At 42.3% G+C, this 13,733-nt stretch overlaps 1 protein-coding gene and 1 long non-coding RNA gene across 2 annotated transcripts; both read right to left on the minus strand.

Annotated features, from left to right (window-relative positions):
* Positions 1-6,951: 6,951 nt before the first annotated feature.
* LOC147869880 (uncharacterized) lies at positions 6,952-10,108 on the minus strand. Its single transcript, XM_087334284.1, has one exon. It carries the CDS (start codon positions 10,042-10,044, stop codon positions 7,309-7,311), a length of 2,736 nt encoding a protein of 911 aa, XP_087190410.1. The 5' UTR covers positions 10,045-10,108; the 3' UTR covers positions 6,952-7,308.
* A 785-nt stretch (positions 10,109-10,893) lies between these two features.
* LOC147869881 (uncharacterized) lies at positions 10,894-11,852 on the minus strand. The gene is made up of 2 exons (XR_015531459.1): positions 11,669-11,852; positions 10,894-11,052 (listed from the first exon to the last, which is right to left on the minus strand). It is a non-coding gene; the product is annotated as an uncharacterized LOC147869881 (long non-coding RNA).
* Positions 11,853-13,733: the final 1,881 nt, after the last annotated feature.

Genomic DNA, 13,733 nt, shown 5'->3' on the forward strand with positions numbered 1-13,733 from the left:
ATGTAGGGGATGAGTACGCAATGGACGATAACTATACAAGAGAAGCAACGTGAGTGTCGTGAGTGTTTTTGGGTATACATTTGAAAAAGGGGGAGGATCTCATATCGATCACGTGTATATGGTCCAATCATTCATTCCTTCCCTAACTTGCTACATAGGAATTTTGCTCCCCTATCCCAAAAGGAAAAGGCACACGCACTCTATTCGGAGGAGGGTTTTGCTTTTGTTAGCCTCACTCTTTTGTTCGATGCAACCGAAGCCTTTTTCTCCTCATGCCTTTAACTCGAGGAATCTGCCTTTCTAAGTAGTAGAACGATAATAGCATTCATTTTTTAGCAAAAATATAATTTCCCTTATTCACATACACTCCCACGTTGTAAGGAAGATGAACACATTGTCGAGGCAAACATGTGCATGGATATCAATGTCATGACTTGCACATAGAGGCCGACCATCTCCCACCAAAAAAATCCAAGAGAAAAATGTATTACTTGCCAAACTAGAGTTCAACATACGTCTCCCTTTCCAATGCAACATGCAAGCAAGAGAGTGTACCATTTTGATTGCATCAACTTTGGTTCTTTTTATAATCAATATAATCAACTAAAAAACTTGGAAATGTACATGGTCGACACTAACAATGCTACATTCTAATTTCTTACGTCAACAATATGCTACAATGATCACACAAATGTTTCTACTAGTCTACCAATGTATTTTGCATGCTGATCCACCTAGACTTCCAATAAGGTCCTTCATTTTCACACTTCAAAAGCCAATACACTCATTTTGTAGTTTCTATAGGTCACAAAAAGGATTTAAGGAAGGTGAAGACAACTTAAAATGATGCGTAAGTAGGAAGTGATCTCATTTGTGAGCAACCAAACAAAGCTTGTGAACATTACTTAGAATGATACCCAATGGTTGCCTTGAACTTCTAGGAGAAATTGAGCAGCACTAAACACTTCTAGAATGATACCCAATGGTTGCCTTGAACATTACTTAGAATGATACCCAATGGTTGCCTTTAACTTCTAGAAGAACATTTTACCAATTATGAGTAGTATAGCTACTCAAGATTTGAAGATTTAAAATGATATCTATTTTGAGTATTAACAACTTATTTAAATGTAAAATTATGGTATATTGTGCTATAACATATGATCTTGATAGAATTGAAATAACTATGACTCCACATGTGATACATCGATATTGTTCAATTCTAAATGGATATTGTTGAACTGTATGTTGAATGGTATGGTGTAATTGTAGTTGTTGCAGCACTCGTGCATTTCTATGGAGTTCCCTATCCTGACCATCCCGGGAATACGCTCCTCCAATCGATCCTGCATGTCTATCTTCTTGGTCTGCCACACTGGCACAGTTTGCTTTGCTGACCTACTGCCTTCTTCATGCAGAGGCATGCCCATACCAACCATACTTATGTCCGGTTTGACAAAACTAGCCGAGTGAGATGAATGCCTCCATAACAGCAGTCCCCAGAAGCGAGAATGTTATGTTCCGCGCCTCTTCCACTAGCTTCTCTTCCTCGTGTTGCTTCATGGTGGGGGGAGAGAAAAAAGAATACCGACACTATGAGCAAGATCATGGTTACAATACAGAAGAAGACCCCGCATTTGGTGAAGGCGGTAGCTGCAGCCTTCGCGTACAGATCATTGAATATGAACCTCAACTCGACATCGAGCACGAATGCCACGTCCTTCATCGACTTTAATATCTCGTGACCAATGAAGAAATCACGAGTCTTCTTGGTCTGCCTCCACTCGTACATGTAGATGCGGTGACGGTCAAAATTTGAAAAGAGAGAAACCCATACACATAAGGTCAACATGGGGTGGGCGTGTCTTCAAGATCTTCCGTTCACAAAACATCATGGAGACTCACGAGCTGAGGCGTTTTTTTGACAGCTTCGAAGCCTGGCTTGTCTTCATCTTTTTGGGGGCTATCGAAGACATTGAAGGGATGAAGGAAATTTTGATTCCACTGATCCTCCCACTGAGAACATAGCGGTATGTAAATTGCTCGTCAGGTTCCTTACGGATCAGCTGAACGATAAAAGGCTCAAGCCGCATAAATCGTATTTGTACAAAGCAGATTCTTTGATCGCCAATTTGGATGAACATTCAAGGGTAGGTGTCCGTTTGTCTGATTTGATAATTCCTGCAGCAATGAAACCGAAGCTAACGCGAGCATAGCCCAATGTGGTGATGCGCCTTGCAACCACATAGACACATTCAGAGCTTGGCATCTTCAGTGGCGTATGCAGGGAGCATCGAGACGAAACAGGAGGATGGTCGCCAAGACATCATAGATGGATATTTAAAGTATACCGTCGGAAGCATGACGGTATACTTTAAATATCCATGCAAGAATCACATTCAGACAGCATATACGATTCAGTTGCATTGCCGTGGATATATCTCATAAAGCACCAAAATATCTCACCTAAACACCATAAACTTCTTTCGAAGGAAGTATTTACGATTAGATTTGAATGATTTCAAGGAAGTTTAGGTCGGCTGAGTCAAATTATTTCAGGAGTGTATAGCGCATAGACTAGATCAACCTAGGGGATTATATTCTGTTCCATCGCTGGTATCTTCCAATTTCTCGCTTTCCATGTGTACCAGTAAAATGGACTTCACAGTTAAACGGTGTGAGCGCATTGCAAAACCAAAATATCCTGTTTTTTGGTGAAGAGCCAATTCTACAAGGATCAAACACCATCACCATTACGACTTAGTACAGCCTAGTGCGCAGACAATCTAAGAAAAAAAATCCAACCACTCGGAGTTTTCCTGTGCAAATGTAATAAGTGATTGGAAATAAAGCGTGGAAAAATATTCGATAATAGAAAACGTAAACACGAAACGGATGGGGAGAGACTGAGATTGAGACAGAAAAAGCGAAAATATGTTTAAAACTATTTCATTCATCTCAGGAAAATAGTCGAAAGACTAGTGCACCTGCTTCTGTGTATCCCATTTGATTATCTTCATGTAAGGAGGCGGATTAAGGGAATTTCAGATGAAACCTCGAATAAGAGAACATGAGATTCCCTTCAGTACGCCTCCTTTGTTCCTTCTTTCTTCGCCTTTCTTAAACGGATCTCAAGAGACATCAACGTGAACATAATACATGTGTTACAAATGTATTCTGTAAACGTAATCCAATGAGTTCTTGGCAAGGCAATAACACATTACAAATATGACTCCCTTCACCGTTTATAGTGCAGTTTGAGACCTACTCTCTAATTCTCAGAAAAACATTAGCGCTTTGAGAAAAACAGACACTTTTTTAACTTCCCGTTTGCCAAAGAAAATATGAGAATTACTTCTTGGTTCCACAAGATGAGCATTAAATTCTGAGATAACTTGCGTGGATAATTTAGGGCGTAACACACGGCACAGCAGAGAGGGATAAGACGATGTATCTTTTCCCTGCAGCGTCAGAAAGGAAGTGTTTGAAGCCCCATTGTCCAGAAAGGATCAGAACAGATGTTGGCCTGGTGAAATAGGCGCCATGGATTCTGTCACATAAAGAGGAGATCTCATGGCCCTTTGGAAAAGGCCCAAGGTAGAACAGGAGGTGGAGCAGTGTTATCAGCATCTCAATTCTTCTTTCTTCATCGTCGTCTTCTTCTGTTTGCTCCTCCGTCTTGAGGGGGTGCATAATAAACAGAAAGAAGGGGTTTTTTGGTTCTCTACAGGGACAGACTCTTTGTTGTTAGGGTTTCGGGTGTCCTGCTTAGGGGACAAATTTGAGAATTACACGAATTGAAGCATTGCCAAAAAGATAATGAGGGGCAAGAGCCCTAAACAAAAACCCTAAAGAAAGCATTGGCAAAAACCGCGGACCCTTTGTTGTTCACCCGCGTGGGCCGGCCTTCGACACACACCTCATGATCCCATCCACGCTTCGCATAATGTGGATTAACTTTCTTACATACGTTGGCAAAAACCGCGGACCCTTTGTTGTTCACCCGCGTGGGCCGGCCTTCGACACACACCTCATGATCCCATCCACGCTTCGCATAATGTGGATTAACTTTCTTACATACGTTGGCAAAAACCGCGGACCCTTTGTTGTTCACCCGCGTGGGCCGGCCTTCGACACACACCTCATGATCCCATCCACGCTTCGCATAATGTGGATTAACTTTCTTACATACGTTGGCAAAAACCGCGGACCCTTTGTTGTTCACCCGCGTGGGCCGGCCTTCGACACACACCTCATGATCCCATCCACGCTTCGCATAATGTGGATTAACTTTCTTACATACGTTGGCCTCTTCGAAAACCACCGATAAACGTAAGGATATCATCAAATCCTTGTCACATAGCGAGTATCATTTCATTTGCTTTGTCAAACGCAAATGTATGTTTGTGCCTCGATAGTAGAAATGTAGATTGTTATCACAAATGGAACATGAGCAACGTGCCATAATTAGAAGTTGGTGTTGTTCAAACGAGCTCAAGTGAGGCATTGTAGCATCTGGACCACCGTTCGAATTGTCACAGAGAGTTTCCTACCCCAACCTTGTCATCCATAAGAAGCCACACCAAAAACATCCACCGGCAACGAAAAGTGCCATGCTTATGGGCCCTCCATATTTTTATCCGAATTCATCGAGCGCTTGCCAAATTGGCAACATTAGATATGCTCGATGAAAAGACTTTTGAACTTGCTAGATAAAACAATTTTGGTTTTATTTAGTATGGAATATAGTGCTTGTATCTCTCATATGTATATTACCTTGACGTTATTCTCGAAGGGCAACATATCAATCCATTCTCTGAATAAACGGCCGGGAAGAAAAGAAAAGAAAAGAACCGGCAGATTCTCTCTTTCTCGGAACAATCATTCATTTCCTCATTATTCAGCCACATAGGAAATTTGATCCCCCCATCCACGAAGAATAGTTACACTCTTTTGTGGATGCAATCAAAAGGTTAAACAAACAAGCAAATACTTAGCTTTTTCTCCTTCTTCTTTCTTTTCATCATGCCTTTTACTCGAGGAATCTACCTTTATAAGAAGTAGAATGATAACAACGCTTGATTTTTGTAGATTTATGTATTTTTTCTCATCCACATACACACACACATGTATGTCACTACGTTGAATACATTGATGAGCCAACATGTGCATGGACATCAATCTCGCGAGTCGCAACTGATGTCATCTCATTGAGAAGGAGTTTTGGGCTTTACACTTTCATATTGTGGGCTACATAACTTCACCTTAGGAAGGGGATCTTGTTCCTCGTGCCCTACCATCTTCCACCAATCTAATCCAAGAGAAAAAGGTATTACCAAATTAGAGTTCACCATACGTCTCCCTTTTCAGTGCAACACGCAACCCATTGAGCTACTTTATATAGAAGAAACAATCCATTTTAATCGAATCCACTTTGGCTCTTTTATAACCCACACATATGTTTGAAATTCTTGGAAATTTATTTGGCTGACAAATTAAGATTGGTGTATTCTAACATTGACAGACAGTGTTGAAATGATATCGCAAATGTTTCACCTAGGAGGAAGCCGATGTTCTTTCAAGGCGATTTCAATGTGTTCATAATCTTTTCTTAGTTTCTTAGCTTTACAATATCAGAGGAAGGTCCTCCATTCTCCCACTTCATTATAAAGGGCTTATAGGTCATTGCAAAGATTTTAAGGAAGGTGGGGACGTTTAAAAATGATGCCAAAGTAGAACATGAACTCATTCCTAACCAACCATAACATATATTGTGAATATTGTACTGCTTACTTTTTATACTTAGAAGAACACCCACTAGCTGTGCTACACTTTTAGAACAACTAAGTAGTGACCACCTGACTTGTTATAGTAATTTACACAGGAATGATGAAACAAAAGGGAGTTTGGCTTTCAATACTTGAAGCTTTCAAATGATGAAAAAGCTTCAAATTCATACATGAAAGGGTTCGTGTGTAATAGACGAAGTCACAATATTTAATAGCAACAACATCTCAATTTGTTAAAATATGGTAAATTGTGCTATATTGTATGATCTCGATGGGAAGAAAATTATGATGACTCCACACTACACTAGGATAGTTTTACGCCATAGTAATATCATGTAACTATATACTTAATTGTATCACGGGTTCTAAATTATGGTAACTAGAATTATAAAATTCCTCGAATGCTATTTGCATTTTCTTATATGAGAACTCAATTGTAATATAAATTGACCTAGACTACAACGCAATAAATACCATGTGCATGATGATATGCTAATACAAGCTTATGGCAAGTATTCTATTCGGGAAAGCACAACTTGTAATCCCATAAAATTTTTAAGACATAAAACAAAACCCTTTTGAAACATAAGTCAATTGAGATCTTGAACCTTCCACATTTATTGCATGCAAAAATGTATGTGAATATGACAAGAGTGAGGTGAGCAACATCACAATGTACATACGTAAAACGGTTGCATGTATAACGAATAGGACGAAAGCATGCACAAACTAGTAAAATATTGAGACAACATGAAGATTGTTGAACTTGTACATTCAATTGCACAAAACCATGTAAATGCATGCGCAGTTGAAGCATGTTGTAACCCAATATCTTATGGGCAAAGCACTGCGCAATGCGTGGAATGAAAAGTTGGATTAAGGGATATACTAAAGTATGTAGTTTGAACTGATAGGCTAAAACCACACACCACGTGCCTTTTTCTTATTCCTTATTCCACCAACAATGAAGCTCAAACGCATTTGACATGGTTCAATACACATCAAACATCAATACACTAGGACCCATTAAAACCAAACATGGCTATTTTAGTAGAGTTGATCATTTTTAGTAAACACACACATGAGACTAATCATATACATACTATGTGATGGACATGGCTATTTTTATGATTATGTAAGAGCAAAAAACATAGCGCGTAGATCGAAAAAGATCATCTCCAATGAGGCTAGATACTAATTCTTCGCCGGTAGCAACATAGTTTTTCACCCATGACAACCGGCATGGCCCTTTATATGATTAGGGTCATCATCCCACTCCAATCTATTACATAAAACTTACACATTGCCAATAATATATAGCCTCCCAATGCTTGGCTTGAGCGGACACACTCTCGACCGACATAAACCTAGTCGTGATCGGAACGGTGAAGTATCGGGTCACGTGTTCCGACGACCGGGGACACGCTGACTCACCGGCGGCATTCAGTCTGTCCCTAGTAGTAGTGGTAGTAGTAGTATGGATAGTTAGAATTGCAGTAATGGTAAAATAATAATATGATTATTTTTCCCCGGCGCCTAGGTGGCCGAGGAGGACCCAGACGTTGGTGAGGAGCTCGCCGCCCATGGTGAGCTGCTGGAGATGCTCCGCCGATTTGTTGGCGGCGGCGGCGGAGACGAGGATCTCCACCCAGATCTCCAGGATGAGCCCCCACCTCTCCCCCGCGTCCCGGATGTCCAGTAGCTCACTCGCCGCCAGCGTCCCTGCGCGCAGCCGGTACGGCACCGCCGCCGCGCTCTGATCCTGCCGTACCGCCTGCACCATCACGGCGATGTGCGCCCTGTCCCACGTCCTACACGTCGCCTCGTGCAACAGAGCTCTCTGAGTGTCCATCGCCAGCTTCCTGGCGATGTCTGGCTGGCATGGCAGTAACTCCATCTTGTGTACCAGCAAGTACGCCATGTACCGCGACAGAAGCTTACTCATCCCAACTAATACCGCCAGTGGCGGCGGCGGCGGCGGCGGCGTATCTTTGAATACCGCCTCTTCCTGCTGCTCGCCAGGCATTTGGTTGCCCCAATGGTCCGATGAATCCTGTAGTACCCGTCTATCTTGATCTTCATCACAATCCATACCCCTGCAGCTTCTCGATGACACATCCTCTTGTTCCCCCACATTCCTGTAAGAATTTTGTCCCGAGCTGTTGTGGGCGACTACGTCGTGCCGGTATGACATAATATAGTCACTATCATTTAGATTCTCCGTCGCCAGTCCGGCCGGTGGCCTCCCACTGTTAGAGTTGTCTGTGCCATCATCATCATCATCTACTCTTGACTCCGGAAAACCATCGGATAAGCTTGGGTGGCGAGGCGCCTTCACGCTACTACTGCCATTTTGTGTGACAGGATTATCAAGCAGCTCGCAGATACAAGTGGCCACATGCCAATTTACTAGGAGGTTCTCCAGGTCTGTGTATGTGGTGCCCCCCAACGCGGCTGAGAAGCACTTCTCATGTGTAATATCCTCACGTTTACCGAATCGGTCACGGAGTTGCTCGATGCGATGGGTCGAGAGCGTCATCACATGCAACTTAGGCCAACTCTTACATGAATCTAAGACCCTCGACAGCACCAAGTGCTTGAAATCATCGAGGGTTCGAGGGTCGTACTCGTACTGAGGCTGAATTAGCAACCCAAACAGACGTGGCCGACCCTGCAGAATCCACTTCCCGAATCCGGAATGTAGAATCAAGTTCTGCCATAGATTGGATAGCATGTTGTTGATACTGAATTCTCTGTGCCGGCAATTATAAATAGGGTCCTTCTCGACATGACTCTTTCCTCTCATGGCATATTGACCTATCCTGTTGTTCCAATACTTGTGCCTTGCAAAAGAATTCCTCACCCTGATCATCTCCAGAATGCCCACGGCCACCCAATTCTGCATCGCTATCTTAAACCCACAATTCCGGTAGGAATCGGTTTGCCGGGATATGTCCTTCTGCACGCGGATGTATATGCAGGCCAACCACACTTTTGTCCAGTCTGACAATGCCAGGCGAATGAGCTGATATACCTCGACGGTAAAAGCCGTTGCCAGTAGCAAGAATGTTATGCTCTTTGCCTCTTTCACAAGCTTGTCTTGCTCATGTAGCTTCATGGCGGGGGAGAGAAGAAAGAATCCCGATACGATGAGGAAGATTGTGGTGACGATACGGAAGGCGACGCCTAGCTTGGTGAAGGCGGTGCCCGCAGCCTTTGTGTAGAGACTGTCGAATATGAACCTCAACTCGACATCGAGCACGAATGCCAGGTCCGTCACTGGCTGGAAGATCCTGTGACTACCCAAGAATTGGAGAGTCTTCTTGGTCTGCCTCCACTCGTACATGTAGAGGCTCACGAGGCGGCGGCGGTAGAGTTTGAAGAGAGAGAAGCCCACGCACATAAGGACGACATGGTGATGGGGTTTCAGGGCTGGGGAAGACAAGACATCATGGAGAGTCACAAGCTCAGGCGTCTTCTTTACAGCTTGGAAGCCCGGCTCGTCTTCTTCTTCTTCGGTGCCATTGTAGACATTGGAGAGATGGAGGAACTTATGATGCCATTCATGCTCCCCGGTGAGAACGTAATGGTAGGTGAATTCCTCGTGGTCATGGTCAGGTTGTGGTATTGTGGCCACATCCACAGCATGAGCGTTTCGCCTGGACAGTTCTTCGTCTTTGATCTTCTGGGCGATAAACGGCTCGAGCCGCATGAACTCGAAGATGGTGAGAGCCGATTCTTTGATCGCTGATTTGGAGGCGTGGTGGAGGGCCAGCGTCCGCTCTGCGGATTTGATGCTTCCTGCGGCAAGGAGGCAGAAGCTAATGACAGCATAGCGCCATGGTGTGACACAGCTCGCGACGATGTACATGGCGGACGCGATCTGGAGGAGAACCGTGAAGCCGTGACGGAGCCAGAGCTCGGAGTCCTCGGTGGCGTATGCGGAGATGTTATCAGGGGCGCCGAGATGAAGCAGGAGGATGGGCGCCCACACTGCGTAGATGGTCTTCCCACTCAGGGCTGCGTTTTGGGCGAGGCCCCCCAGCACCAGGATGGCCACGAAGTCGGACATGCTGTAGCTGCTCCAAGCTATGAAGCGGCATGTCCTGTTCCATTTCCGTGTTCCGCCCGTGAGGAGAAGCAGGATCTGCAGGAGGAGGCTGGCGATGGTGCCGATGGAGATCCACCAGTGGCTCAGGAAAGCCAGCATTTTCTCCTGGTCGGGTCCCAGTAGTCCGGTGGGCGGTGCCACCATTGATGATGTGGTTCCTGCTCCTCCTCCACCTGACCTTGAATTTCATCCATGGAAGAATTGTTTTTAATTCATACAGCTATGTATGTGGAAACTACATCAACTAATCAATCACCTTACACATACATATTGGTAGTACGTGTTCCTGCTACTAGTTTCTGATTGAAATGATACATGCCTTTCTTTACATATATGTTGTCATACATACATATACAGATACATCTGTATATGTATATGCAGATCAGATAATGCAACATAAATTTCTCAGTGGAGTGAGATGAAATTAAGATGATACAATAGCACCTATAAAGTCCAGTTCCAATCAAAGTAATTGAATATGGCTGATAGTCTGTGCTAATAATTAATCCTGATAGTAGTCTGGACAGATACTTTCCATAGAAGATTTAATATTGCATTGGACAACAATTTAAGAACTAGATGGAATGAACGAACGTTTCAGGTGGCATCATATAGGATGTCTCGATCTCGCATGGTAAAAATACGTTATCAAGAAAATTCGAGATTGAACATTTGCGCATATCGATGGATTGATAGTGGGTTCGTTAATTATGTAATATTACAGGTTTACTCAATATGGTTTCGTTTACGAGCTTTTTAAACATAATAACGGATAATGTGCTAAAGAAACATGGCTGCATGTCCCATACAACTGTTTCATCACCCCCCGCCCCAACACCTTACAAAAAACCACCAAATAAAACTATTGACTATCCACAACTAATTTACTCCACGACTCTTTCATTCGATTTAAGAAAGAATTGGAGAACGAAGCATTGGTACGCAGATAAGAAAAATATTTTGGGGCCACATAATATAATTGTGAGGTGTGACTCATGTATTTAGCCCTAACACTGTACAACAAATCATAACAAGTATACATATGCATGTCACCTAAAGGATTGCTCGAAAACAAGCATTAAGTGTGCGGTATGAGAATGGGATGATGCCAGAGTTGTACCCAATGATGTGTAGTACTGGTACAGTTATTGCCTGCAAAATAAGAGCACAAAACTGAGTTTTAGAATTTACGGAGAAGGGCACATACAATTCAACCTAGCTGGTATAATCAAGCATTTGGACATGTTTTCCGACACAGACAGGACTCCTCCGGTAGACTAGATGAATGTATTGCTGCTCCAGTAGACTAAATGAATGCATTCTTTACTATTCTCCTTCATTTTTGAAGTTCCCAAACTTTATCAGCAGCCTTCCAAAGAAGTAATTATATGTGCCAGAAGTATGATATAAAAAGTTCTCCTTTCAAAAAGAGTTGTCATCAGTGATGCTAACTTAAATATGCATTTGTAGCAAAGGGTAGTAGCTCATGGCTAAGAACTTCTACAGAGTTTAAAAGATAATACTATTCGCTTTGTATGGCTCGGAAATAACAGTAGCAGCAGGCATTAAAGAACTTGAAGAAACTAGTTATGCCCGCTAATAATTCATAATTACTGCTCTACATATAGAAGCTAACCTATCAATGCCATGTTTTAATAAGCTTCCCGCCTAATAACCTTACGTTGTAATTGACTAGGTATGCCTAATCTCAACTGCAAACCTATCTAAACTGTGTCCACAAATCAAAGAAGAGACCCTTGGAGTTTACCTCACCCAACGGCAGTAAGGGCCATGCTTTCTAGTGCATATATGAATAAGGAAAAAGAGCAAGAATATCAGGGAACACTAAAACATGGACAGCAGTAACCAGTTGACGTTTAAACATTAAAACTATGGACTTAGGGTTTAGTTGTGTGTATATTTTTAGGGTTTAGTTGCTAAGTGGAGTGTGCTTGAAGGATTTGTGACAAGTAATGAGCAGTTTGTATATATCATTGATATAAATATGCCTCCATTTAGGGTATCGTCGATAAAAAGCATTTCAACATTGCATATTGCATAATTTGGATCGAAGTTAGTTAAGTTTGGTCGGTGCCATCTATGCCTCTATTATTACCATTCTTTCAAGGAATCGTTTGAGAAGGGGAGAGTCCAATCAGTCATTCAGCCCTTACTTCTTTGCCGTGTTGGTGCAATTTTAGAGACCCCACATCCCTTCTCCTTCCCCGAAGAAAAGCAGTCCATTTGCTTTATGCTTTATGCTTTTGCTTTGTCAGCTTCCACTCTGCTGTCGATATAACCAAAGAGGCAATGAAAGACAATGATAGCAGCCGCTAAGAAGAAAGAAACTTAGATTCTCCTTTTCTCCTCCTCGTTCCATTGCTTCAGGAATCTATATCTATCTGTCGATCTATCTAAAATAATCCAAACACAGTGGTCATACATGTACACACACGTCCATATCTATTTATTCGTTTATTGATGAGTTTTAACCCCCGTCACCACGAGAATCAGGCCAATGTGAGTTCCATGTCGCTACGGGAGCATCAATCTAGTTTGTTTTATAGCGCAGGGGACCATCAAAACTACCCTTCCTTTGCCCATGCAGACAAATGAACCAGCTTTCACACTATGGAAACCTCTGCTGCTGATGTGTGCTTGTTACACAGACAACACCTACTCCCGAGTCCCAACACACACACACACACACACACACACACACATAATCCAAGCAAAAGATAGGGGACTCTAGTAGCACATCCTTTGATTGATTATGCCGTGCAACTCGCTCGCTTCTTATTATTCATGCCATGTTGGAAACGTTTCAACACTATACAGTAAACATGATCAGATGCAGAGAATGGAATTTCACCACAACAGAATTCAGACGAGACATGTAATAATGCATTTTTTCACGAGATTCTCCTGGTTACATATAAACAAAATCTCATTTTTCCCCACGTCAAAGTCGAAGTTTAGAGTTGTGGATACTAAGACAGACTTATAAACGAGCCTTTTGCTAAGGGATAAGGCTAGGAAAACATCACACGTGAATATTGCAAATGCTGATGACTAATATAATTGGAAGCATCCCATCGGAACATGAATAGTTATATACTAGGTTTCAGCTTCTTGGCATTAAATACAGGTAAGTCCCTCCAAGGATCACAACACACCCCACTTCGATTTCATTCCAAACCCATCCAAAGAGTATTATTAGCAGAAACTTTGCACAATGGATTACAAGAGTATCATTTACAGAAACATTGCACAATTAATTTAATAACACTTCTGATTTCATTCACATTTCCATAGTTAGAACAATGGACTAGTGCAGATCGCTTGCCATTGCCAAGCACCAAAAACGTCTCAGCTTCCATACGGACAAGATATTTGGCTACCTTCTTCTACAAGTAGAGTGCACAAAAGTACATTTAAATGATTGTGAGAAAGTGTAAGTAGGATGAATCAAATTATTTGAGGAGAGCAAATGATAGAAGGGGTGGGTCCATATATACTGCATTTTCTTGTGTTACTTCACTCCTCTGCTCAGATTTCTATTATATCTGTAAAGGAAAATATGCGAGTGTTAAAGGTATTACACTATCTGCTCTTTTTTCGAGTCTTTCAACAGAACAAAATGCTTGTTGGCATCATCATTATGATGCACATCTACGACCTAGTACGCTTTGTGACACCATAACGGTTTTCTGAACTGAAATTTAAGAAAACAGATGACATGTAACTGTGGCCCAAAGTTCTGATTATTGAAATTATAAAAAGACGATAATGAGGAGAATACAGAGAAAGAGATTGTGTTTACAACAATTCCT

This window comes from Azolla caroliniana, unplaced genomic scaffold, assembly GCF_043228905.1.
Source record: "Azolla caroliniana isolate FFs.n. ecotype wild unplaced genomic scaffold, voAzoCaro1.0.p SCAF_1, whole genome shotgun sequence".
NCBI classification, from domain to species: domain Eukaryota; kingdom Viridiplantae; phylum Streptophyta; class Polypodiopsida; order Salviniales; family Salviniaceae; genus Azolla; species Azolla caroliniana.

Coding starts and splice junctions, on each gene's coding strand:
- LOC147869880 (XM_087334284.1), bottom strand. CDS start 10,044: ATGGTGGCACCGCCCACCGGACTACTGGGACCCGACCAGGAGAAAATG.